Source organism: Solanum dulcamara, chromosome 6 (assembly GCF_947179165.1).
Source record: "Solanum dulcamara chromosome 6, daSolDulc1.2, whole genome shotgun sequence".
Classification (NCBI taxonomy): Eukaryota; Viridiplantae; Streptophyta; class Magnoliopsida; order Solanales; family Solanaceae; genus Solanum; species Solanum dulcamara.
The window spans coordinates 4,426,660-4,451,781 of NC_077242.1; the positions used below are offsets into that span (position 1 = coordinate 4,426,660).

The 25,122-nt window shown below is 31.7% G+C and overlaps 1 protein-coding gene across 2 annotated transcripts; it reads right to left on the reverse strand.

The window, feature by feature from the left end:
- Window positions 1-37: 37 nt before the first annotated feature.
- On the reverse strand, window positions 38-7,468 carry LOC129891109 (protein MEI2-like 2). Of its 2 annotated transcripts, XM_055966363.1 has the most exons (14): window positions 7,307-7,468; window positions 7,138-7,195; window positions 4,980-5,033; window positions 4,745-4,873; window positions 4,198-4,661; window positions 3,822-3,980; window positions 3,614-3,730; window positions 3,357-3,508; window positions 2,597-2,685; window positions 1,589-2,516; window positions 1,415-1,499; window positions 1,252-1,320; window positions 842-1,021; window positions 38-681 (listed from the first exon to the last, which is right to left on the reverse strand). In XM_055966363.1, exons 3-14 carry the CDS (start codon window positions 5,020-5,022, stop codon window positions 553-555), a joined length of 2,544 nt encoding a protein of 847 aa, XP_055822338.1. In that variant the 5' UTR covers window positions 5,023-5,033; window positions 7,138-7,195; window positions 7,307-7,468; the 3' UTR covers window positions 38-552. The 2 variants fall into 2 exon arrangements, with proteins under 2 accessions (XP_055822338.1, XP_055822337.1); XM_055966362.1 differs by having other exon boundaries at window positions 7,138-7,468.
- Between the last annotated feature and the right edge of the window lie 17,654 nt (window positions 7,469-25,122).

Sequence of the window (25,122 nt, forward strand, 5' to 3'; positions counted from 1 at the left end):
GATCAAAAAAAAAAAACTAAAGGGTTAATGAAATAAGTAGCACAAATTCAACTGCACATTCAAGTTATAATTACAACAGTAGTCTTCATTAAGTCAGCAAAGAAATGAAGTCCATACAAAAGTGCAGGGTCTGTATTCCATATTATACACTTGGAAAACAGCCCATTACACTCTAAAACATGTATACTATGTGGTAAAACAAACCACCACAAGTGTACATGATAACCAAAGAAGTAAAAAGGAGGTTCTATACAACCATAGCAGCAAAGCATTATCAACAGCAGAGAGACTTCACGTGTTGCCTGAATGCTTCACTTTATCAAACTCCCCTTGGATAAAACATCAATTATCATCACTCAAGGTACAAACAAAATGCTCACTGCCTCGGTAACATTTTGTCTCCCGCATGCTGTGGAGTGTCGTTTGTTCAAAAAGGAAGACACTGCCTAGCACACACAAGATTATATGGGATGTCCAGCTTAATAAGTTATTATGTACTACGATTCCTATTCACAGTTAGAACTCATTACCACCATGTATCATGGTTAATAGTCAGCTGATTTCTCGGTGCATGTAGAGCTTCTCATCTAGATCACCATTTGGACTATCCAGAGAATCTCCAGAATAAGATCCATCAGGGAGACGAACACAAATGTTCAGATTGTTGGATGGCAACAGTTCCTGGACAAAATCGAACAAGACATCATTTTGAATGATCACATGACTTAATAGACAATAATTTTGACAAAAGGGATAAATCATTATATTTTAGCTGTCGTTTCAACCCAACAAACCTGATTCAACTCGAGACTATGCAGTCATTTCTTTAAAGATTCAATACCTGGTCAGCTGTTTCTTGGCCCTCGGACCGGAAAAGAATAGGCCGGCACCGCTTGTCTTCATTCATTAAGCTTGAGTTCTGGAAATGAGCAACCAAGGCTACCTTCCCTTGGATACGTGCATAAGCCAAGGAGGCAACCTTTTCACTGTTGAACTTTTCCCACTTCTTCCCATTGAATACCTGCACAAGTATCTCAGACCAAGTCATTTTCAACTAATAACTATGTCAAATCTTTTCTTTTTAACAAGTAAAAACCACATTCAGTTCATGAAGATGGTTACAGAATGCCACCACACAAACTTGCTGGTGCAGCATGTACTCTTTTTTCTTTAATAAATACAATATCTACTTTCACACACCACACAACTCTACAACCACCAGGAAAGTGGTATTGTAAAAGAATAACTAACCTCATAAAAGGAGATGATATGTGAAGGAGACACCATGTTGATGAAGGCATAACCAACGTTACATTTGTTCTGAAGCAGCAAAACCATAGAAATAAGTTCTGGCCTTCAAATATAATTTTTTTCAGAAGATGTGAAGACATAATAAAGAAATATACAGTACTACCTTAAAGTCAATAGGCAAGTAGAGGAAATCATATGTACTCTTATGAGTCTCGTCAATTGCTGTGAGTAGCATCTTTGAGGTATACCTAAAGCAAATGGAAGAACACGAATCATTGAGCATTGAATAATCACACAAACTCAAAATTTGCTAATTCAGAATTTATATGGCTCTTACTTGTTTGGAATGTTTTTAATCATTAAAGTAGTCCTAGCATCTTCTCCACTCGTGATCTTCTCCAAATCAAGCAGATATTGTTTTTTGTTGTCTATCTCATTTCCACTCTCTACTCTTCGACTTCGAACTCGTTCTGTTATCCCTTCATTGTTAGTCATTCCTATTCCTCCGTACGAGCCATTTCCGAAAAATATAGGCTCGTTCCTAGGCAGTGGGATCATTCTAGAGATAGGAGAACCACCTTCAGTAAAGTTCCGAGTAAGAGAACCAGCCATGTTCATTGCCCCAAGGCAACCTATACTCATAGCATGACATCCATTGTGATGACTAGAACCTGTACCACCATATGCAATTTGGTTCATATATGATGTTTCAGGACACTCAGAGAAAAAACCCAAACGCCTATCCAGAGGAATTCCTGATGGAGCAGATCCCACGTGATGTGATCCGGAGAACAAGCCCTGTCTACAGGAATATGGATAGCCTTGCCCTTGTTCATTTGATGCAAATGGATGTGCCAATGATGAATTTGACCAGACAGAAGAGTCAGTACGCTCTGACTGAATGGGGGGGCTTCCCCAAAGAAATTGTGGACCAGAAAGTGTCCCAATCCCAGATGACTTAGGCTCACCAAGTGACATAGATCCAAAGTTCAAATGTGGTTTATGCTCAGGAACTGAATAAGATTGCTGATAACCCACTCCTTGCATTGACTTGGGACTAGTAATTGCATGACTCAGAGAGCCAAGTCGTCCTGGATCTTTACCAATGGGTGCAATCTTAGGACTTGAAAAATGGACTGGAAGAATAGAAGCCAGCCCTGGCATATGGTTTCCATTTACAGGGCTGAGATTTCTCAGACCAGGTGATTGATTATAACCTAGCAATGAGCTGGGCTCAACAGGACTGCCAAAGTTTGACCAGCTGCCTATTGGATGAAATATCAATTTTAGCTTAGCACATGAACTCTCCGTGATTAGCATCAGTCATTTATGAAAATGAAAATACCTGGAGGAGAGGCGATTGGAGAACCAACCGAATGCCTAAATGTTCGAACTTCATCATGTTCATAGTCTTGACTAAGTTGCTGCATCAAGCTATACATTGGATGCAAAACCATCAATATTTCTTCTTAAAGTTAATCAAAATTGCATCGTAATCCATACAAATGACTGAGCATCTATAGATAGAAAGCAATAATAATAACAAGTTTCTAAGGAGAAGGGCATGGACTGATTTACACTGCTTGACACGTTACCAAGGCATTCAACCAAGCTTCTCACAATGACTTCATAACAAGCATCACCTATTTGCAATTACATAGCAAAGAGGAAGAAAGAGCCCCAATAGCAGTAAAAAACAATGCCCTCGACCATTAGCCCTCTAGAAGGGAAGTATAATTCATGTATAAAACCTTGTCTACCATGTGACAGAAAAAAAAAATCTACCAAACATTGACCATTACAAATAAAGACTCGTAATTAGAGGCATCAAAAGCCAACGGTCTGATGGATACTACCAGAAGAACGTAAAAAAAATAAAAGCAAATTTTACTCACCAATCAACACACACAAAGATGAATAAAATCCTACCATGTAAACTACAATGGGAGTTCTTTTTCTTTTTCCTTTTTCTCCTTTAATGTTCCACTTCTTCTGTTCTTCCATTTATTTTTGGCACATATGAATGTCCACAAGCAACATTACAGGGTAATTTAGCTAATAAATTTCATCAAAAGGTTTCCATTAAGAGAAGACTAAGGACATACCTACGACGGGCTCCACCGGGTCGGCTGGGTTCAAGCTTGATCCGCTTACCAGCTATGTCACTCCTATTTAAAGCCTTGAGGGCAGCCTCAGCTGCTCTAACATCGTAAAACTCAATGAATTTATGATGGCGCTTATGCGGTGTCTCCCTTATCTACATTTTCCATGCAACATGAGCAACCAAGTTCGTCATAAGCACATTCAATGTTGCATATAAACACAAAAAACATCAAAGTGAATAATTTGGCAAAGTTATTACCTCCTTCACTTCCCCATAAGCCCCAAATATTTGGAGGAGATCCTCATTGGATACTGAAGGATCCAAGTTGAAAATGACCAATGTTCCTTGGTTAATATCTTTCTCTGATGGATTTTCCTGGATGCAGAAATAACTGATAATAGTTACAAATTGGCCCTTAAATATTGGCATTCTAACAGTTAAGAATGAACATTGTCTTTATTCTGACCTTAGGAATCGAAAAATGAATGTCTAGCTTTCTCCGTCTTAGAGGCTTATGTTGCAGCAGACGCATTGCGGTTCGAGCAGCTCGGATATCATAGTAAGATATCATCACGAAGCCCCTATGCTTGCATGAAGTGTACAAAGTTCTGATATCACCATATTGCTTCAATGAAAAGCAATTATATAACAGGTCAGTATTACTTCTAGACAAAGTGTATGACAGGTACAATGTTCAAGCATGTAATGTTGGCCAAATTTCCCTTGGGAACAAACAGAATCAGTACTGACTACTGACTATATTAACGGCAATAAGGGAGACCACAGTAGGGATAGTTAATAACAGACGTGACCATAAAGAATGCATGTAGTTAAAATATAACCTCAAAGAGAGATCGCAACTCGGAGTCCTCTACATTGCTGTTAATATTCCGAACAAACAGTGTCCTAGAAGGATGCTCTCCGTACGGGTGTTCTCCCGTTACAGTTACAGCACCGTTTGGGAAGACGTGATGTCCAACAATACTTCCAAGAATACCATCAGACATGCTTAATTTGGCAAAACTATTAAGTGAACTATCCAGAGTGTCAGATTCCATTTCTAGTCCTCCACCACTGCCAAAAAAATCATCTTCCAAGTCCTCCAGCTGAGTTGGCAACCCACTAAGGTCAAAATCATCCATTAGGCCTGCTAGTAGCTCATCTTCATCCCCGGGGAGAAGACACCCATCTGGACTTGGTTCGTCGTCCAGTGGATCTTTAATTTCATCTTCTAAATGAAGTCTGTTTAAGCTAGGTGAGCTATCATCAATGGAGTGACCGTAGTTCTCAGATTCAGTGAAGTTTACTGCAAAATGGACAAAAACGGGTCAAAAGGGATCTCTCTAATTGAATGAAGATACTAAGCTTAAAGAAGAAACTTAAACATACATTGTGCATGTGGCAGAACAGGCAGCGAGCTAGAAAACAAGCTTGCATCAGTTGATGCATGAAGTGCAGCTGTTCCAAGGGGAATTTTCCAAGCATTCCTCTCTGTACCAGAAGTCTTTGCTGATGGAACTATTTAGATATGCAAAAGATTGAAACATATCAACTTGTTGAGAACACAAGAAGATTGTGCCAAAAACTGGTTTCTATTTTTTATAGGCTATAGGAATAACTTTACCTTCATAATCATCTGATATGAGTTTCTTTAGAGACTTCTCCATCTAGTCAGTTTCTGCAAATACGAAGAAAATGAGACTTCCTGAGAGGTTTATTTCACGAAGGGAAGTCGTAATGATGAAACTGTCAGTAATTTTAAGCTCATGCAGTAAATATCACAATACAGGCAAATTCCAATTGGATAGAAATCTTTTCATCAACTCGGCAAGGTATAACGCTCGATCAAGAACAAAATAGTTGCCAACCGATAGTAATGAATAAGAGCAGCAATATATAATCTTAACATGTGTTCAAAAATTTCATTGAAACCCAGCTCTCATGAAAGACTCCCAGAGCACTTAGTGAACAAACTGACAAAGGAAGATTACCACATTAAGAATTAAAGTTCGTCTCTCACTGCAGTAGAGTAGATTATTCACGGATATAGGCCTCAAGGACTAGCACATAAAAGGGTAAACAGAGCAAATTTTCATGTCCGAAAATCATAAACTGTGAACCAACATGATATTTATGTAGGACTCAGATTAACAATCTATTCACCAAATTTCAAATCTTAATCAGCTAAATATTCTCATTCTCCCAAACATCACCGGGAGCATACTACTGAAGTTGGCAGAGGAGTTAAATCAAAGCCAAAATTCGATAACCAAAGAGTGTCACCCAATGTGCCATAACAAGCATTTGAAAGTATACAGAAGAAGCAATAGCCACGTTTTGCATGCAAGAAGATTTGCGAGGTCATAAAGTAAAAATATGGGAAGAGCACAATATCCCCTATTATTCAATTGATTAACAAGCACCAGATAAGCAAGATTTACAATAAAAGCAAATTGACACACCCCCGTCTATTTTGTGAACAAAAGTAAGCCTCACAATATAAAAACTAAGACATAAACCATCATGGGTGATAAATTCTTCACCTCCCATTATTATAGGTCTGAGGCCAAAAGATGCCAAATGACATCAAATCAACACATAACCCTTATTAGAGTCCAAAGATGCTAAATCATCAATTGTCATGCTCAATTTCATCAAAAAGGAATTTTTTTTAAAAAAGAATAAGAAAAAGAATCCCGGCTAATGCTAAATTTTATCAAACAGCTCAATGTTTCGAGGAACCCGCAACAGAATTTAAACAGTTCCAGACAAAAGAAAAAAGATTAGTTTATGTAATTTACTTTTCAGTATAGTCAACTCTACTCATACCAGAAATGAAATTTTATAGGCATATAAACAAAGAAAACCAAAAGAAACAAATAATTGACATCACAATCATTACCTTCCCTGAGAAATAAAACAAACCAAAACCCAGAACGATCACAACTTTAGCATTAGGACCAAAGAAAATCACAAACCCAAAAAAATATTCAGCAAGAACTTGTACACTGACAAAATTTTAAAAAGAACATACAATTGACATCGCCATCATTACCACCCCAGGATAAAAAAGTAAATCAAATCCCAAAAAGATCACAACTTTAACACTAATACAAACAAACTCACAAACCCACAAGCCACACAGATAATATTCAGCAAGAATTTTGAACACCCATTCAGATTTTCCATAAAAACCAAAGCAATAAAGAATTGACATGACCATCATTACTTTCCCCTGTAAACTAAACCGACCAAAACCCCAAAAAGATCAAAACTTCAACATAAGACCAAAGAAAATCACAAACCCACAATCAAACTAGGTGATATTCAGCAAAAATTTGAACACCCATTAAACTTTTCCATAAAAACAAGAGCAATAAAGAATTGACATGACCATCATTACTTTCCCCTGTAAACTAAACCAACCAAAACCCCAAAAAGATCACAACTTCAATATAAAACCCAAAGAAAATCACAAACCCAAAATCAAACCAGGTGATATTCAGCAAGAATTTGAACACCCATTGAGATTTTCCATAAAAACCAAAGCAATAAAGAATTGCCATCACCATCCTTACTTCCCCTGTAAGCTAAACCAACCAAAACCCCAAAAAGGTCACAACTTTAACATAAAACCCAAAGAAAATCACAAACCCACATGCCAATCAGACTCTATTCAGCAAATACTTGATCACCCACAAAAAAATTCAAGAAACTAACGACATAAACCCCAGAAAAATGGCAAAAAGAGAAAGGAAAAGAAAAACACTAGAGGAAAGTACCTCATAGAAGATGAAAAGGTGAATAAAGTTGGGAAGATCACAAACTGCCAAAAGAACACTGCATAGAGAAGAAAGAGAGAGATTTTGGGAGCAGAAAGAGGAAGAAGAAAGAAATAAAAAAATGTTTCGTAGAAGCAGAGGAATAGCTTTCGTCTACTCTTTCACTTACTTCTCTCCCGCCGGGACACTGGTGAAGAGAGATAGAGAGAGAAAATGGCACGAAACCCCACCAATTACACAACCAAAAAGGATCCAAAACACAACACAGAGACACGCGATGGAGAGAGGAGAGTATGAATTGATTGGAGGGAAAGAACTCATAAAGTATATGTACAGTATTCTCTCTATATAGGAAAATATAAGGCACTCTAATAATGAATAATCAGAAAAGATAAGAACAAGACAGTTTCTTTTTTTCCTTTTTTAACCACAACAATTTTACGCGTAAAGTCCAAAAAGAATAGAACATATATGAAAATTTTATTTTTATTTTAAGTAAGGTATATTAAAATAATAAAAAAAAGTGAGCATACATAAGTAAAAATGAGGTTGTCGACAATAAAAGGAAAGTATTACATGGTATTTTTTTATTATTAAAAAAAATAGTAATAATAATAGCCAATAATGTGATAATTGAAGCATAAGAAATAATAAATAAAAATAAAAAAAGACAAAAATTAAGAAAACATTGTTGTTACAACTTCCACCAAATCTTTCTTGCAAGCAAGTGAGACGATGATCTATCTATCCTATAAACCGTGATATTCATAACTTCATATACAATGACATGTCCTTGCTAAATTAAAAATATATAATATCATGTCAGATCATCTCTTTTCAATATTTATTTGTTATACATCTATCTCTTTTTAAACTTAGTAGTGTCGACTTCTCACGCTTAATTATTGGGGCATCTATACATTTCTTGTTCAATTATTTGAATCATTTTTTCCGTCATGAAAGTCATTCTCACTTTATATTAAATTTTCTTATTCCCAACCTATTTCTCTCAAAATGCAAAATATATATTCATCTCAACATTCTCATTTTCTCTACTCTCGAATATAAATTTTCTTAATTTTTCAATATCTTTTTTCTTTTTTCCTCACCTAAAAAGTTATAAAAAAGAAAAATAAATATTATGATAAAATCATAAATATTTGTTCTTTATTAATTGAAAATTTCAGATTCAAGCAATATATATAGAATGGTCTTTAATAAAAAAAAAAAAACTTTCCTTCTCAACATAAAATATTAGAGTAATATAAACAATTGAGCACAATAAACTCACGTTACCATATGAATTGAACTTAGCACTTCAACCTTATCCTAATATAAATCTTCATATGATTTATAGTAATAAAATAATGAGTTTTTGTTGAAAAAAATAAGAAATATTATTTAATTTGTATCTCTCTTTTGGAATATTCGGCTAAATTTGCATCCTCCGTTGAACACAGTGGAGATAAATGCAACCTTTAAAAGGACCAGAATGCCCTCAACTCCAGTATGAAACTCTGGGTTGCCACTGGTTTGAGGAGAAAGTATTTCACCTTTTTTTCCCCTCCTTTTTCCCATACTACTTTTATATATATATATATATATATATATATATATAATCCTTTTCCTATTTTATACTAAAATCAGAATTACTGATACGATTATTATTTATAGAATCAAATTCACTTTTACGAATTACGATTCATTGTTTTTTTTTCTTTTTTCCTATTGAAGTCTGAAGGGATACCAAAGACAACAATTATCCTTGGAATCGGTTATTTAAATTTTTATTAATCATGTTACTTTAATTGAATTCATTTCAAAATAGTATTTTATATATAAATACAGAGAAAAAATAATATAAATCTCCAAGATACTAAATCACTCTTATGACCATAAGACCTACGAACGAATTTGGAACATATTTTCAATTACTAGTAGATACTTGTATATATATTTTACTGATTATATGTTATTTTTTTCCTTTGTCCATATAAATTCTCCAAAAATCTCTCTCCCACATAGAGGCGATCAACATGTCCATTTGAGTGTGTACGTGCACCTGTGAACTTCAAAAAAATTATATATATAAGATCATATATTTTATTAGGCACTCTAAGACACAATAACTAATCAAGTGCACTGATTTAAGGCTAGCTGATTTTGAATTTGTGATCTCATAATGTAAAGTGAAAGTTCAAAACTATCACTCCGCACATAGCAAAATTTTAACTAATTTAGTTATTTAATTCATATTTGTACGTTAGTACATTAATTTTATATTTCTACATTCAATAAAGTTATCACAAGAATCAATAGTGAATAACATGTTTTAACTAATGTATATTAACTATTGAGAATGCATCCATCATCTTTAAATTTTGAATTTACCTCTGTTATAAATGTTGTTATTTGTAGCTGGAGTAAAATAGATCAAATTTCTCATCCAAAATATGAGAGTTTTGAACCAATTGATGACTTGAGATGTGACCCACAAGATAAAGAGGGCTGAGATTCATGAGAATCTATTATTTTTTCCTTTGGGTAGAATGATTGAGGGAATCTAAATTCTTATCAATTATTGAGTTCTTAGTGGCCACTTGCTGCTTCTTTTTATTTTAAATATACTCAATTTTTTCCGGCGATGGAGGCCTGATATGATTAGATTAAAAGTGTTTGGGGTCTACACATATTAATTTAAATTAATCGAACTCCAATATAAATAATTAATATTAAATATATAATTAAAAATAAAAGAATAAAGTGTTTGGTAGGATATGGTAATTTACATTTTATGGTGAAGTTCATTGATGATTTTTGGTCCAAAATTTAAGATATTATTCAATATCAATTTAATTTGGTTTTCAATATGCAAAGAGTGACAAATGTTTGTTTCGGAGAAAAAGAATAATTTTATAAGTAAATAATAATAATATATTTAATATAATTTAATAAATAAAATTTGAGAAAGGTACGTAAACAACTCAATAATCCCAAATAAGATAAAGGGAAGATAAGACTTTTATCAGTATAATCCAGTTGAGACTATTATTACAACAAGTAATATACAGCAATATCGATTAAATAATTAAGATTTACAATATATTATCCAATTCGGATGACAGAAAGTATAACATGTAGTATTTCTGTTTTAAATTATTTTTCCAATTTCTTCTTTAACTCTTTTTTTAAAAATATATAGAAGAACTTTTTTTGAAACTTTCCAATGCATATAGTTTTAAAAAAAAATAATTTTAAAAATAAAAATAAAAAAAATTAATTCTATTTTAAATTTATAAATTGACAAATATCTTGAAAATTTAATATTATTATTTCTTATATATCCTATAAAACGCTGGTCTAGAGTTGTATCAACTAACGAAAACAAAATATTTATTGCATCAGAATTAGATCATAAATGTCAAAAAGGGGACCAGTGATCCACATATATAATGACAAAAATGGCTACATCCTTGTCAAAGTTTTAGGAAGAAAGCAACACAATAATAAATTAAGGACTCAATACGTCACATATGAGAACTGGGAATTTTCTTTTGTCATCATATGTATTTATCTCAAGTTTTATATCCATACGAGACAGTTACAGCATCAATATATATTTTAAACAATATTAAAGATATGTTTCTATTTGGATTAAAATCTCAATTAATTTAAATTTGTATTACATAAAATCAATTAACGTAAAAAATGTTTTTTATTAAGATTTTTTCATCTATAAAATTTAAATAAAAAATATAAGAAATTTTTTTAACCCCGCCACAATTTTTGATAATTTTACTATTTGCTTCTTTTGCGTCGTATGGACTTTGGCTTATTTATATCTTATTATACTCATTGTAAGATTATTTGCACTACAATTCAAGATTTCGTTGAAATTAGCTTTAAGTCTCCAATATTTGGACCAATACTTTATGTTTCATATGCTCTTTTTTGGCAATTTTTTTGGAAAGGAAGATCACTTGTAGTTGGTGGTGGTTTGTTTATTGAAGAAAAAATATGACATTATAGGATTTGATTTTTTGTTTGTTTGTTTGTTTTCCAAAGGGAACTATTACAATAGATTTTGTTTTAAAAAATGGTTACGTCCTTTTTCCATTTTTTTTGTCAACTCCTTTTATCCATAATTCAATAGGGACACGTGAGTTCCTCTTTTGAGGAAATTTCAGAAAGTGTTGCTTTGGACCTTAATTATCCTTATAAAACAAACTAAAAGTATCAAATTAATAAGAATAAAGGAAGATAGTAAAAGAAAGAGTAAGAGAAAGAAGAGAGTTTTTTTTACATACATCTCTTTGTATTTTATACCATTTTATTTATAGGCAAAAGACAATAATTGAGGAGCGAGGACAAAACTTAGTGAAGGAAAAGTAGAAGGAAAAATAGGAAGGGAAAGTGAGAGGAAGAGTGGATGTGGACATCCACTTGCACAATACTCTCCCTTGAATGTCCATGTGTAATGTGTCTCATTAAAAAAAATTCTACATGAGACAATATACATAGTTATCCTGAACACCCATAGATGCTGTGTCTCGTTAAAATCGTACTAGAAAAAATCCGGTGGAAAAAAACCTAATGAAGGAAAAAGAGTATACACATCTGGTAATACGCCTTGAGTGTTGTCTTTGATATTTTGGAGACGGCGCATTCCAATCTTATATCTTAGCTTTTCAAAAATTAATGTTGGAAATCCCTATGTGAATAAATCTGCAAGATTATCACTCGAACGAACTTGTTGTACATCAATATCACCATTCTTCTGGAGATCATGTGTGAAGAATAATTTTGGTAAAATATGTTTCGTTCTGTCTCCTTTTATGAAGTCACATTTCAATTGAGTTATGCATGGAGCATTGTCTTCGAATATAATAGTGGGTACTTTGACATCATTTTTCAGGCCGTATCTTTCTTTAATGAACTGTATCATCGATCTCAATCACACACATTCTCTACTTGCTACATGGATTGCTATTATTTCAGCATAATTCGAAAAAGTAGCAACAATAGACTGTTTTGTAGATCATCATGATATAGCAGTTTCTCCGTGTATAAATAGATAGCTTGTTTGAGATCGAACTTTATGTAGGTCTGATAAATAACCTGCATCTGCATAACTAATAAGGTCTGCAGAGCCTTTGTTAGTATAAAATAAACCCATATCAATGGTACCCTTTAGCTTTCGCAAAATATGTTTGATACCGTTCCAATGTCTTCGCGTTAGGGATGAACTATACCTTGCCAGCAAATTAACAGAAAAAATTATATCATGATTGGTTGCGTTAGCAAGATACATAAGTGCACCAATAGCATTGAGATATGGTACTTCAGGACTAAGAAGTTCTTCACCCTTTTCTAAAGGTCGAAATGAATCTTTTTCCACTTCAAGTGATCGAACAATTATTGGAGTACTTAATGGATGTACTTTGTCCATGTAAAATCTTTTAAAGATTTTTTCATTGTAGGCAGATTGGTGGACAAAGACTTTGCTGCTAAATATTCAATTTGCAGACCCAGACAAAGTTTTGTCTTTCCAAGATTCTTCATTTCAAATTCTTTCATTAGATATTCAATCGTCTTTTGAATCTTTTCAGGGGTTCCAATGAGATTTATCTCATCAACATAGACGGCGAGTATAACAACCTCTGATTTCATTTTCTTAATAAAATGCATGGACAAATGACATCATTTATATAACATTTATTTATCATGTACTCACTAAGACGATTATACCATGTACGCCTTGATTGTTTCAGATCATATAATGATCTTTGCAATTTCATTTAGTACATCTCTCGAGACTTAGTACATGTTTTAGGCAATTTTAATCCTTCTGTGATTTTCATGTAAATTTCATTATCAAATGAACCATAAATATAAGTTATAACTACATCCATTAGATGTATTTCAAGATTTTTATGTACAGCTAAATTGATGAGATATCAAAAAGTTATTCCATCCATAATAGGTGAATATGTTTCTACCCCGAATCTTTGAGAGAATCCTTATGCAGCAAGGCGTGCCTTGTATCTAACAATTTAATTTATTTCATTTCGTTTTCACACATAAACTCATTTATAGCCAACTGTTTTTACACCTTCAGAGGTTTGGATTATAGGTCCAAAAACCTCACGTTTAGCAAGTGAGTTTAATTTTGATTGAATTGTCTTTTGCCATTCTGGCTAATCACATCTACGTCGACATTCTTCGATGGATTTAGGCTCAAGACTTTCACTATCTTGCATGAAGTTAAATGCAATATTATATGCAAAAATATTATCAATCTTGACTTTCGATCGATCTAAATTTATCTCATCACCGGTAGAATTTATTGAAAGTTCTTCAGTCACTTGAGTCTCAGGTTCACTGATTTCTTCAATAATATTAGGATTACTCAAATTTTGACCTTCTGTAGGAGGTTCTTTTATAGTATCATCTTTATTATTTCTCACGTTTTTTTTTCTAGGATTAGTATCCTTTGAACCCAATGGATTACCATGCTTCAGGTTCACTGATTTCTTCAATAATATTAGGATTACTCAAATTTTGACCTTCTGTAGGAAGTTCTTTTGTAGTATCATCTTTATTATTTCTCACGCTTTTTTTTCTAGGATTAGTATCATTTGAACCCAATGGATTACCATGCTTCAGGCTCTAGTAGATGGTTCTTTTGGGACATCAATTCAGATAGGCATATTCACTGCAGGAATACGTGACTTAGTTATCCGTTTTAAATCAGTAAATGCATTTGACATTTGATTTGCTATTTTCTGTAAGTGGATAATCTTCTAGACATCCTGCTCTCATGTGTGGGTTCGTGGATCAAAATGAGATGCTGATGAAATTTTTCCCGTAATTTCTCTTTCGGATTCCTTTTTCTCTCCCCCTAATTACGGGAAAAAAATTTCATCAAACTGACAATCTGCAAATCAAGCAGTAAATAAGTCTCTTGTCAATGGTTCAAGGTAGCGAATTATGGAGGGTGAGTCAAACCCAACATATATGTCCAACCTTCGTTCATGATCCATCTTTGTACGTTATGGTGGTGCTACATGCACGTATACCTCACAACTAAAAATTCATAGATGGATTGTATTTGACTCATGACCAAATACTAATTGTGACAAAAAGTATTTATTATAATTTGTCGTCTATAACGTATAAGTGTTGATGCATGTAAGATGGCATGATCCCAAACAGTAATGGACAATTTTGTTTTCATTAGTAGAGGTCTTGGTATCAATTGTATACACTTAATAAATGACTCTGCAATGTCATTTGTATGAACATGAGCAACAGGATGTTCAATTTTTATCCCAATTGATAAGCAATAATCATCAAAAGCTTGGGATATAAATTCTTCAACATTATCAAGGCGAATAGCCTTAATTGGATAATCTGAGAATTGAGCCCTTAATTTTATTATTTGTGCCAACAACTTCGCAAACGTCAGTTTGCGAGATAATAAGAGACACACATGAGACCATCTAGATGATGCATCTATAAGGACCATAAAATATCTAAACAATCCACTAGGTGGATAAATAGGTACACATATATCTCCACGTATACGCTCTAAAAAGGCAAGAGATTTGTTGTCAACCTTCAGAGTTGATGGTCTGGCAATTAATTTGCCTTGATAACAAGCAGCACATGAAAACTCATCATTCGTAAGAATCTTTAGGTTCTTTACAGGATGTCCAGTTGAATTTTCAAGAATTCGTCTCATCATTATTGATCTATAATGACCTATTTGATCATGCTATAGCACAAATATATTTAGATCAGTAAACTTCTGGTTTACGATCAAATGTGCTTCAATTGCACTAATTTTTGCATAATATAGGTTAGACGATAGAGTTGGTAATTTTTTTAAAGTATATTTCTGGCCTGAGACACTTTTGGTTATACCAAGGTATTCAATATTCATTTTATAATGTCTCAACATGATATCCATTTTTGCAATGTAATGACCCGTTTGGTCATTTTGAGAATGAGTCATCTATCTTCCATAAAATACTCTCTCCAAAAATAATAATAATAATAATAATAAAATAAAATTAAAAAATTATAAATTTGGACTATTCGATAACTATGGTTAATTAGCTGAGGGGTAACTTTAAATAATTAATTTGATTGATGGGCTAAACTGTTAATTTATTTAAATACCATTATGACTTAGCCTATATATTAAAATAGGCTAGTGAAAGTTTGTCATTTTTAATACTTAATTAAGTAGAAAAGAAAAGAAAGAAGGGAAGAAACCTACCTATTGCGGCGAAGACAGTGCAAAGAACAACCGCGTTCTTTAGGTAAGATTTTGTAGTTGGTTTTTTTTTTATGTATCCACGTAGTGATTTTCACGTGAATAAGTAATATATATGTATAATATTCAGTGAAGGAGAATGAAGAATTGTGGGGTGGATTGAGAAAAGTTTTCATGAGATAATTGGTGGAATTGGTATTTGGATAATATAATATATCAACTCAATAGGCTTGGTTGAAAAGTTAGATAGAAGTGATGTAGTTATTAAGTAGCAATCATATTAATGCCCAATTATTGATAAGATATGGGTTAGTTCCTGCAAATTGCCCTCTTGCAACGTTATTAAGTTCACTTTCATTTTAACTTATGCCGTTAATTATCATAATATGTTTCATATTTTAATATATTGAGATACGTAATCAAATATTAGGTTTATTGTATTAAACGAATATCATTTGATTTATGTTATTGACAGAAATTAAGGCTTAATCTAGGTATGAAATTTAAGAAATACGGGAGTTGACATGTTAAGTGACATCAAGATTAGGAACATATTTATAGATTTGGATATGTTTTGAGTCTAGGCTAGATATATAATAATATGGGTGCTGTTAGTTTCGAAATCTTATTGTGGTTATTTATTATATTAGATTATACTTATTTGGAGGCCCAACGAAAAGGGAAGGCTCAAGTTCCGGAGTAATTGCTTGATTATTTGAGGCAAGTGAATTTCTAAACCTCAGTTTAAGTTTATAGATGCTTGTATTTCTGTGTTATGTGTATTAGGGAATAATGAGAATTAGACTGGATTATTGACTATATGATTGACCTTAAAAAATGGAGATGAGGGGTAGAAAATTGTGATCTAATGATATGTATTGGTGGAATTGATATGTTATGATTGTGGATTTATTTTGGACATGCGAAATGACTATGTTGATGTGAGATAGGAAAAATTATGGTTGTTGTCATATTATTATCGTGAATTATATGAACATAAATTGATTGCATTGGTTCTAACATATTGTGTTGAGATTGAAAATGATATGAAACAAAAGGGGTCGGGCCACACGCTCCGTGGCATGTATTATGAAACAAAGGGGTCGGGCCACACGCTCCATGGCAGGTATTATGAAATAAAGGGGTCGGGCCACACGCTCCGTGGCAGAATATATATATATATTGAGGGGATGGGCCACACGCTCTGTGGCAGGTTACATGGACAGAAATGTCCTCCATGGGTTCCGGACTGTGATTCAGCGGATGTGTACCAATAGGACAGACATGCATCATTTCATTGCATTGCATCGCATTTTGTTGATATTTGTAAATTTGTGTTTATCCCCATATTGCTCTGTGTGTGCTGAACTTGACTTGGTATGATTCATTGACGAGACTATTGATGAGTATTTGTGGACTGTATTACTGTTATTATTGTACAAGTGTAGAGTTGGACTGATTTTATGCAGGTTGTAGTTAAGGAGGTTCGGTTGGGAGGACAGGAGTACTTGTATCTATTAAGCTTTGCTTAGTTTTAGTTATCCACTTGCTGAGTACCGTGTTGTTTGGTACTCACCCCTTGCTTCCACACTTGTGTAGGTTGTGAGCCCGGACCTGTTTGATCTTCTAGCATTTTCTACTACATCCGAGACTATCATTCCGAGTGTCGAGGTAGCTGTTACATCTATCTAGCGGACACATCTTGCTCTTTTCTTATGTTTTAGTCCTATTCTAGAGACAAAGACATTGTGACTGTATTTTTTTTCGTACTTTGATAATAAATTAGTGGCTTGTACACGTGACAACCAATCTTGGGGGGATGTTGAGCTTCTTTTATGTGTTTTCGCTTAAGTTAAATTTTGATCCTTTTCTTTTTCTTCCGCATCTACTTTTCGTTGGGTATTAGGCTGACTCATCTCGGTGGATTGAGATGAGTGTCATCACACCCGGATTCGGGTCGTGACATGCGGATATCTTTAAATTTAACAAGTTTTTTGGGATTTAGAAGAGAATAATGTTTGTTCTATAACAATCTTTGTCTGTTTAGGCAAAAATATAGTAGCTCTTCTGGAGCCTTCAATAATTTTTGAATTATCAAAAATTGTAGTAACATTTGCTTTTTCTTCTAAGCAAGTTGAAAAAATATTTCTCGTTTTTAAAAATCCTCGTGATTAATCATTGATCCAAACAAAATTTGAGGCATATCTATATTTTTCTTCAAAAAAAATAAAACAAATATAATAATTAAAACATTACTCATTATACAAATTTTATTTATTTACATGAATTAGAAAAATACAAACATATTATTTAGTACAAAAATAATGAAAATAAAATTATTTAAATATTATTAGGGTTATTAATATTTATATTTCCTTTTCAGAAATTGAAGAAATCAGCTACATCTAGATGCATACGCTCAATATTATCTTCAAAGATAAAGTTTGTCTCTGAATTATTTTCTGCCCTCTTCAAGGATGTCTAATATAGTTGAACTAGACATTTTGATGATCTGCAGGTCTGTGACTAGTGCCCCACACCTCCACATCTATGACTTATACTTTTTGAATTTTTCTTTGATATAACTTCTTGCTTTTTACTCTTCTTTTTATATTGCTGATCATTACTCGGTGTTAGCCGACCATCATGATTCTAATTTTTTCTTCAACCACGACCAGGACTGGGGTCATGACCTCTTTCTCATTGGTTATAATTTATTTGATTCATTTCAGGGAGTGACAAAGAACCAACAGACCGACTATCACGATTTTTCATTAACAATTCGTTGTTAATTTAGAATATTTTTTAAAACCCTTTTCACGATATTGCTGCTACAAGAGCCCATGATGAGTAGTTTTTTCCAGATATATCAAGAGTAACAAATTCAAATTTAGAGATATTCGACATTTTAAGAAAAAATAAATTTCTTACCCTTTTGTTACCTTCTTAAAATAGCTCAAAGTGATGAGGCTCGTGCGGATGACATATTATAAAACAAACTAAACGTATCAAATTAATAAGAATAAAGAAAGAGTAAGAGAAAGAAGAGAGTTTTTTTTCATATATCTATTTGCAATTTACACTACCTTATTTATAGGCAGAAGACAATAATTTGGGGGAGAGGACAAAAACTTAATGGAGGAAAAGTAGAAGGATAAATCGAAAGGGAAAAGTGAGAGGAAGAGTGGATGTGAACATCCACTAGACATCCACTTGCACAATAATTATAAATTATTGTGATAATTTGGTTAATTAACAAAATATCAATAGTTTACTTCAACATAATGTATCGATTTGCTTAGTGTTAGTATATCAATTCGCTTTCTATCTGCTTGTTATGTATTAGAGCTAACAAATATGGAGTGAATTGATACATAGATATAGAGCAAATTGATACAGCTCCAAGTAAACAGATACAAAGCGAAACAGATAAATTCAAATTCTCGTTATGTATTGTGATTTTGTTAAAACTCTGATTATTTCGAGTAAATACAAGGCATATATATTTATTGTCATGTTGTTTTTTCTTTTTTTTTATTGTTCTTATTACATTAATCATAGACAGATTCGCTTAAGAATTAAGAGCTCATTTGGATTGGCTTAAAATTTTAAAGTTATTTTTTAACTTTTGAAAGTGTTTGACAAATCAAAAAAAAAATATTTAAAATAAGTTAAAATTATAAAAAAGAAGTCAAAAGTTAAATTCCCTATTTTTTTCTTTTTGACTTAAAAAATATTTTTTCAAAGCCAATTCAAACGGGCTCAGAGACTACTAGGCATGTTTGATTAGAAATGGTATTGGGAAGAACTTTTAAAATTATTGAAAACTTTATTTGAATATAATGGAAAAATCACACCACACATTTATTTACGAGTTTATATTACAGCTTATGAATGGATTTTTGTGTAATTACTATTTATAAATTATTAATTACGAACTTTAGCAGATTGTTATAATTCAACTATTTAAATTAATTATTTAAACATATTTAATTTTTTCACCATTAATAAGAAAGAGAAAGTAAAAACTGGTGCATTAATTATGTGTAATAATATTCACTACAATCAAGAAATCACTTTTCCTTTTTCAACTGACACACGCCTCCCACTCCCAACCCTCACATCGCTAATACAACTACCTCCTTCAACTTCTCTGTAATTTCTCATTTTTTAATTTGTTCAAAGATAGTCAAAGAAAATATCATCTGTCTTCCTCAAGATTTCTTCAGACTCCACCATTTTTAAAACTGCAATTTTCAATTCGTGTATAGAAGAGTTCTATATATGAACAAAATCCAAAAAGTTGATCATATACCTCGACAGAGTCCCCGATTTATAAAGGACGAAGCTACGGTAGAGATTAAGCAATCAAGTTTTAATATATTAATCCAAATACTAGTCAAAAAAATGAGAAACGAGGTAACTGGGATTGTTGCCAGCAGATTTGGTCGACCATGCGTATCAAGAGAGCAGGCTCCGGACACCACTAATTTTCCTATGCCAAGGCAAATACGACCAGTTTCCAGATGAAGGATATTCTCAACTTTTACTTTTGTTTTGTTGTTTAACTAGTTTTTTCCATCTAATGGTAGCATGTTTTTTGATATAAACAATCAACTGTCACTTTTTTTTCTTAGGTTAGTACATCTTCCTTCATTCGTAGTATGATTTTTGATGTTTAAAGAATCAACTGTTACTTATGTTTTTCAGTTATATGACAATAGTTTCTTGAAATTATAACTTTTAGTTTTCTTACAAGTTTCATATTGAAATTATAGTTCACATGACATTATTAGAATTCAGTTTGCATACAGGTTTCATATTGACATTATAGTTCAGTTTTTTTATAGAATACAATATTCAAAGTTTTATTATAATTCAATTTTCATAAAAAAATTATATGCTATTACAGTTCAATTATGATATGGGATACTATATTCATACGTTGTTTCAATTAAGTTTCTTGTTATGTTACCACTAACAAATTTTTCAATCAGTATGCCAGTGTGATATCAAAAAATATTTTTTTATATTTTTACATGTTATTATACTTAAATTTTATTTTATGATTTAGATCTCATGCACCATAATGCACCAATATATTATTAAGCCTACAAACGGGATACAAACTTCATTAAATTTCAAATTTAAGCTAAGTTCATTCCAAACTTATTACGTTTAACAATCAATAAATAGTATGATACAAATGAGATTAAATAGGTTTCATACACAAAAATAAAAATCGCATGAAATAATGAGAATTCACTTTTCATACAGGCATCATATTGGCATTATAGTTCAGCTCATTTATATAATACAGTTTTCAAATTTATATGAAAATTCAGTTTTCATACAAATTTCATATGATATTACAGTTTAGTTCTTTTATAGAATACCATATTCATAGATTGTTTTGACCAAGTTTCTTGTTATATTACCACTAAGTGTTTTTCAACTCGTATGCCAGTGTATCATCAACAATAAATTTTTTTATTTTTACATATTGTTATACTTAATTTTCATTTTAAGAGTTAGATTCATACACAATAATACACGAGTATACTTTTAAGCCTACAAACGGGATGCAAACTTAATTAAATTCCAAATTAAAGCTAAGTTTATACCAAACTTATTACGTCCAACAGTCAATAAATAATATGATACAATTGACATTAATCAGGTTTCATACACAAAAAAAAACTAACATGACATAATTAATTATAAATTCATTACCAAAAGAGCACCAAAAAATACCAACACGTGTTTGTCAAAATAAATAAATCTAAACATAATAATTCTTAACTAACTTTCAGGACATAATTCCCTCACGTCTTCCTGTTGTGACCCTCTCGATGACATGTGCTGCAGGTGACTTTAGTGTTCTTTAATTTAACATCACCAACTCTCTTTCAACATATAGTAGCTGGTCTCTTTATCTTTCTCCTAAATTCAGGCGGCATCAATTTAGGTTCCAGCAAGTATTTTGGTATATCCCAAGTACTTTTGCATGGAAGAGGCTCAATTGAAATTGCGTATGCATCTTTAAAATTCTTATTATTGTAATACGGAGAGCAATAATCGTCTTCATGCAGGCGTCTGTATCTAAGAACAACAATGGCATGACCGCAAGGTATCTCATCAAGTTGAAAGCGGCCACAACTACACTTTCTGGTACATATACACACAATATACCGCTTAAGTTCATCGGTTACAACATGACAAATTCATACCACTAATTCAACATATATAAAATTTATACATTATTTATACAACAAGCATATCAACCAACCCCACATACTTAGTAAAAAAATTCAAATTTAATTACAAATTCATACAAAAATTACCATCACCAAAAAGTAACGATCATGCATAGTTCCAAACTAAAAACACAAAAAACACTATTATACCATGGATATACAAAAACAAGAAAAACACAACTCATACTTACAATTCATTATTTAATCAAATTATGTTACTTTCATACAAATTATTAACATCGCAACATACTAAATTTACACAACTCATACTTACAACTCATTATTTAATCAAATTATATACAATATTAATACACACTAGATTCACACAAATTATTTCAACTATTGTTAGACATAAATTGAACCTCGATTTTCAATTGTATGAAGAAAAAAAATTGTCTATCACTAACGTTATGCCGAAAATGTTATTTCATTATTAACTCTTACGTCCACTGAATTAGTACAAAATTCATGATACGTTAAAATGAATTTAACATTATAAATCATGAACAGTCAAAACTATACATTCAACAAAAACAAATGAAATTTTTTATCGCAAACAAACTTTTTTAATGAGACCAGAAATCAAAACATCGAATAACGCACTTGTAGAATCTCATCTTCCACTATGTTGAATAAATATTGATAAAAACTTTTCACTTTTAATGATAATTCCAATAAAAAAATTTCAAAATGATGAAAAGTCGTTGAATGGAGGAGAGAGAGAATACGTTGGAGACAAAAAATCAAATAAAAATTTCAATTTTGGAATATATCTACCAGATTTTCAACTGATTGAGAAAATAAAGGAATTTAATTTCAAAATCAGTTATTAGAGTTCTAATTGAATGTTAATTATGTATTACCATTAATATATATATTACCATTTTCGTTAATTTATCACAATTTTCTTTATTTAGTTTATTAATTCTTTAATTAATGAATAAAATTTTAAAGTATGTTATAACTTGAAAGTTTTTAACTGCGACAACTTGAAAGTTATAATCTACTGTCACAACTCGAAATTTTTTATATTAAATATGACATTTAAATTTTTTCACAATATAATTCCTTTTATTGGGCCTGCAAACTCAAAGTGCAATCGATAAAGCCCAACAGAGAGATAGTCCAGATGACCCAAATTTGTCTCCAAGAACATGGGTTTTACTTTGATCCAATCTCAAGGGTATGGGCCATAACTTTTTGGTTCTACATAACTCTATTTGTTTAATATCAAGTGTAATTTTTACAAATCACAAAGGGTAAGGAACAAATTACATTTCATTCCTATTCTTTATCAATTTACAAAAATCCCTTCAAATTTGTCCCATCCGGATACATAATAGTCATCAGGATACATAAATATTGATACATTACAAATTGTCTGTTAAGCTTAAAAAGGAAATAAAAGGTAAAATTAAATGTTAGTTCCATAAATCATGAAAAACAAATTGATACCAATCTCTCTTAAAATTTTAGGAACTTCAAACAATTCAAATTTATTTCGTAAATATCAAGTTAAATATTGAGCATCTAAATTTCCATCTACGAGATCAATATATGATTCATGGTTCTATTTACAAACCGTAGACTGGGTCCATAAATGCTAGTTAAAAATCTAGTTACTGAAGTTCATTCCAAGAGTCCAATCCATGATCCGTAGTTTGATTCACGACTCGTGATTTGGCTTCATGAAACTCAGGGTGAAATCCAAGTCTCTAAAGTTTGATTCATAAGCTCAATTACGATTTGTGGTTCCTTTTACAACACATATATGATGTCCGTAAAAGTCAAATTTTCTACATATTCCTAACCACTTAATCTCTTAGGTTCTAATAAGTAAGGTTTGATATGGACTTAGAACTTCAGAGGTGTTACAATATCTCTCCCTTGGAACATTCGTCCTCGAATGGAGTCTGAGATAAGTTGAAAAGAGTAGGGGAAAATATCAAATTTTTTTTATTTTTTTTAGCATTTTCATCTATAATTTTTTGATACATACAGATAATGCTCTATCTTTGAGTATTGTGATTACCTAATTACTTGAAGAATGATGCATCTTCGACTTCAAAAATCGACTGCAGAAAAAACGCCTAAAAAAAGGAGGTGAAAAGGTCTAGTTGCTAGTAGCTCCGGTAAGGGCTGTGAGTCGAGATCCATGGATGATGTCATTGTTAAAAGTGAAAAAAATTCTATGGGAGTTGATATAGATCAAAGAAGAAAGTGTAGAAGGATTTCGTCATCCCTTTTTTTGTTTTCAACAAATCAGATTGTTGATTTTTTTTGATTTTTTGTTGTTCATATTTTTGTAATACATATATGTTTAGATTTTTAATGTATCTACTTATTTTTCTTTCTGAAATTAATGTATAATGTCTTTGTTTCAATATTATGATAATTACATTTTTATCATGCACAATGCATTGTGTTCAAATATTAGTTTTGATACCTTAATTTATTAATATACAAATTAGTATGTACATAACTATTACAAATTTTGTTGTTTTTCACTACCAGATATATACACCCAAACTTATTCAACTAGAAGGTTCTGTATCTGTAAACATTATCAAATATAATTGTTGATATATAACACTAATGTTTTTATAACAATGACAGTTTGTATCATATTTATAGTTATGTATATGACACAACATTGATAGAGCAATTGGTTATTTATTTTTTTTTATTTTTTGTTGTAATCTTTTTCCGATGCACATGAGTTCTGGACATGATACATAAATTTAAATTTATAATAAATGTATCGGATACATATCAACTACCACACGGTAATGTATCTATCTCAAATGTAACATCTTATGTGCAACAATTACCTATTTAATATATCTAGTAGAAATATAATACTTAACAATTTAAACAAGATACATAAATAGTAATGTATCATGATAAATCTATCCATCTCGAAAACACAATTCAAATATAATGTATCATAATGTTGAAATGAAGGCATTATATATTAATTTAAGAAATAAAAATAATTAAATACATTAAAAATGTTAACCTATATGTATCACAAAAAGATAAATAACAAAAATCAACCTTCATCCATATGTATCCGCAATTTTTTAAGATGAAAAAACTTTTTAAAAAAATTTGAAGAGTACCTCTTGAATAACTTGAAATCATTAATTGGAAAGAGAAAAAATTTAAAATTTAAAAATTGATTTATGGATGTAACTATGAAGAGATCTGTGGTGTGAAAAAATGAAGAAAAATTATGGATATAATATTTTGAATTGATGTATGAAAAGGGGATAATATGAGCAAAAAAGGATTTTTGATATTTTTTGAAACGGTATGAAAAATAAAAAATATGGTAAAAAAAGTGTGTAGTTAAATATTTTTTCCTAATATCAATTATGTTCGAATTAATTACTTATGCATGAAAACTTCGACTATTCCACAGGGTACCCATGGAGAACTTGCTGA

Bases quoted from the DNA above. Each gene is read 5' to 3' on its own strand.
- LOC129891109 (XM_055966363.1), bottom strand. From the start codon at position 5,022: ATGGAGAAGTCTCTAAAGAAACTCATATCAGATGATTATGAAG. The intron at 2,517-2,596 runs GTATTTTCATTT...TTCATCCAATAG, and splicing joins TCCAATCGCCTCTCCTCCAG to GCAGCTGGTCAAACTTTGGC. The intron at 1,022-1,251 runs GTTAGTTATTCT...ATACTTGTGCAG, and splicing joins ATATCATCTCCTTTTATGAG to GTATTCAATGGGAAGAAGTG.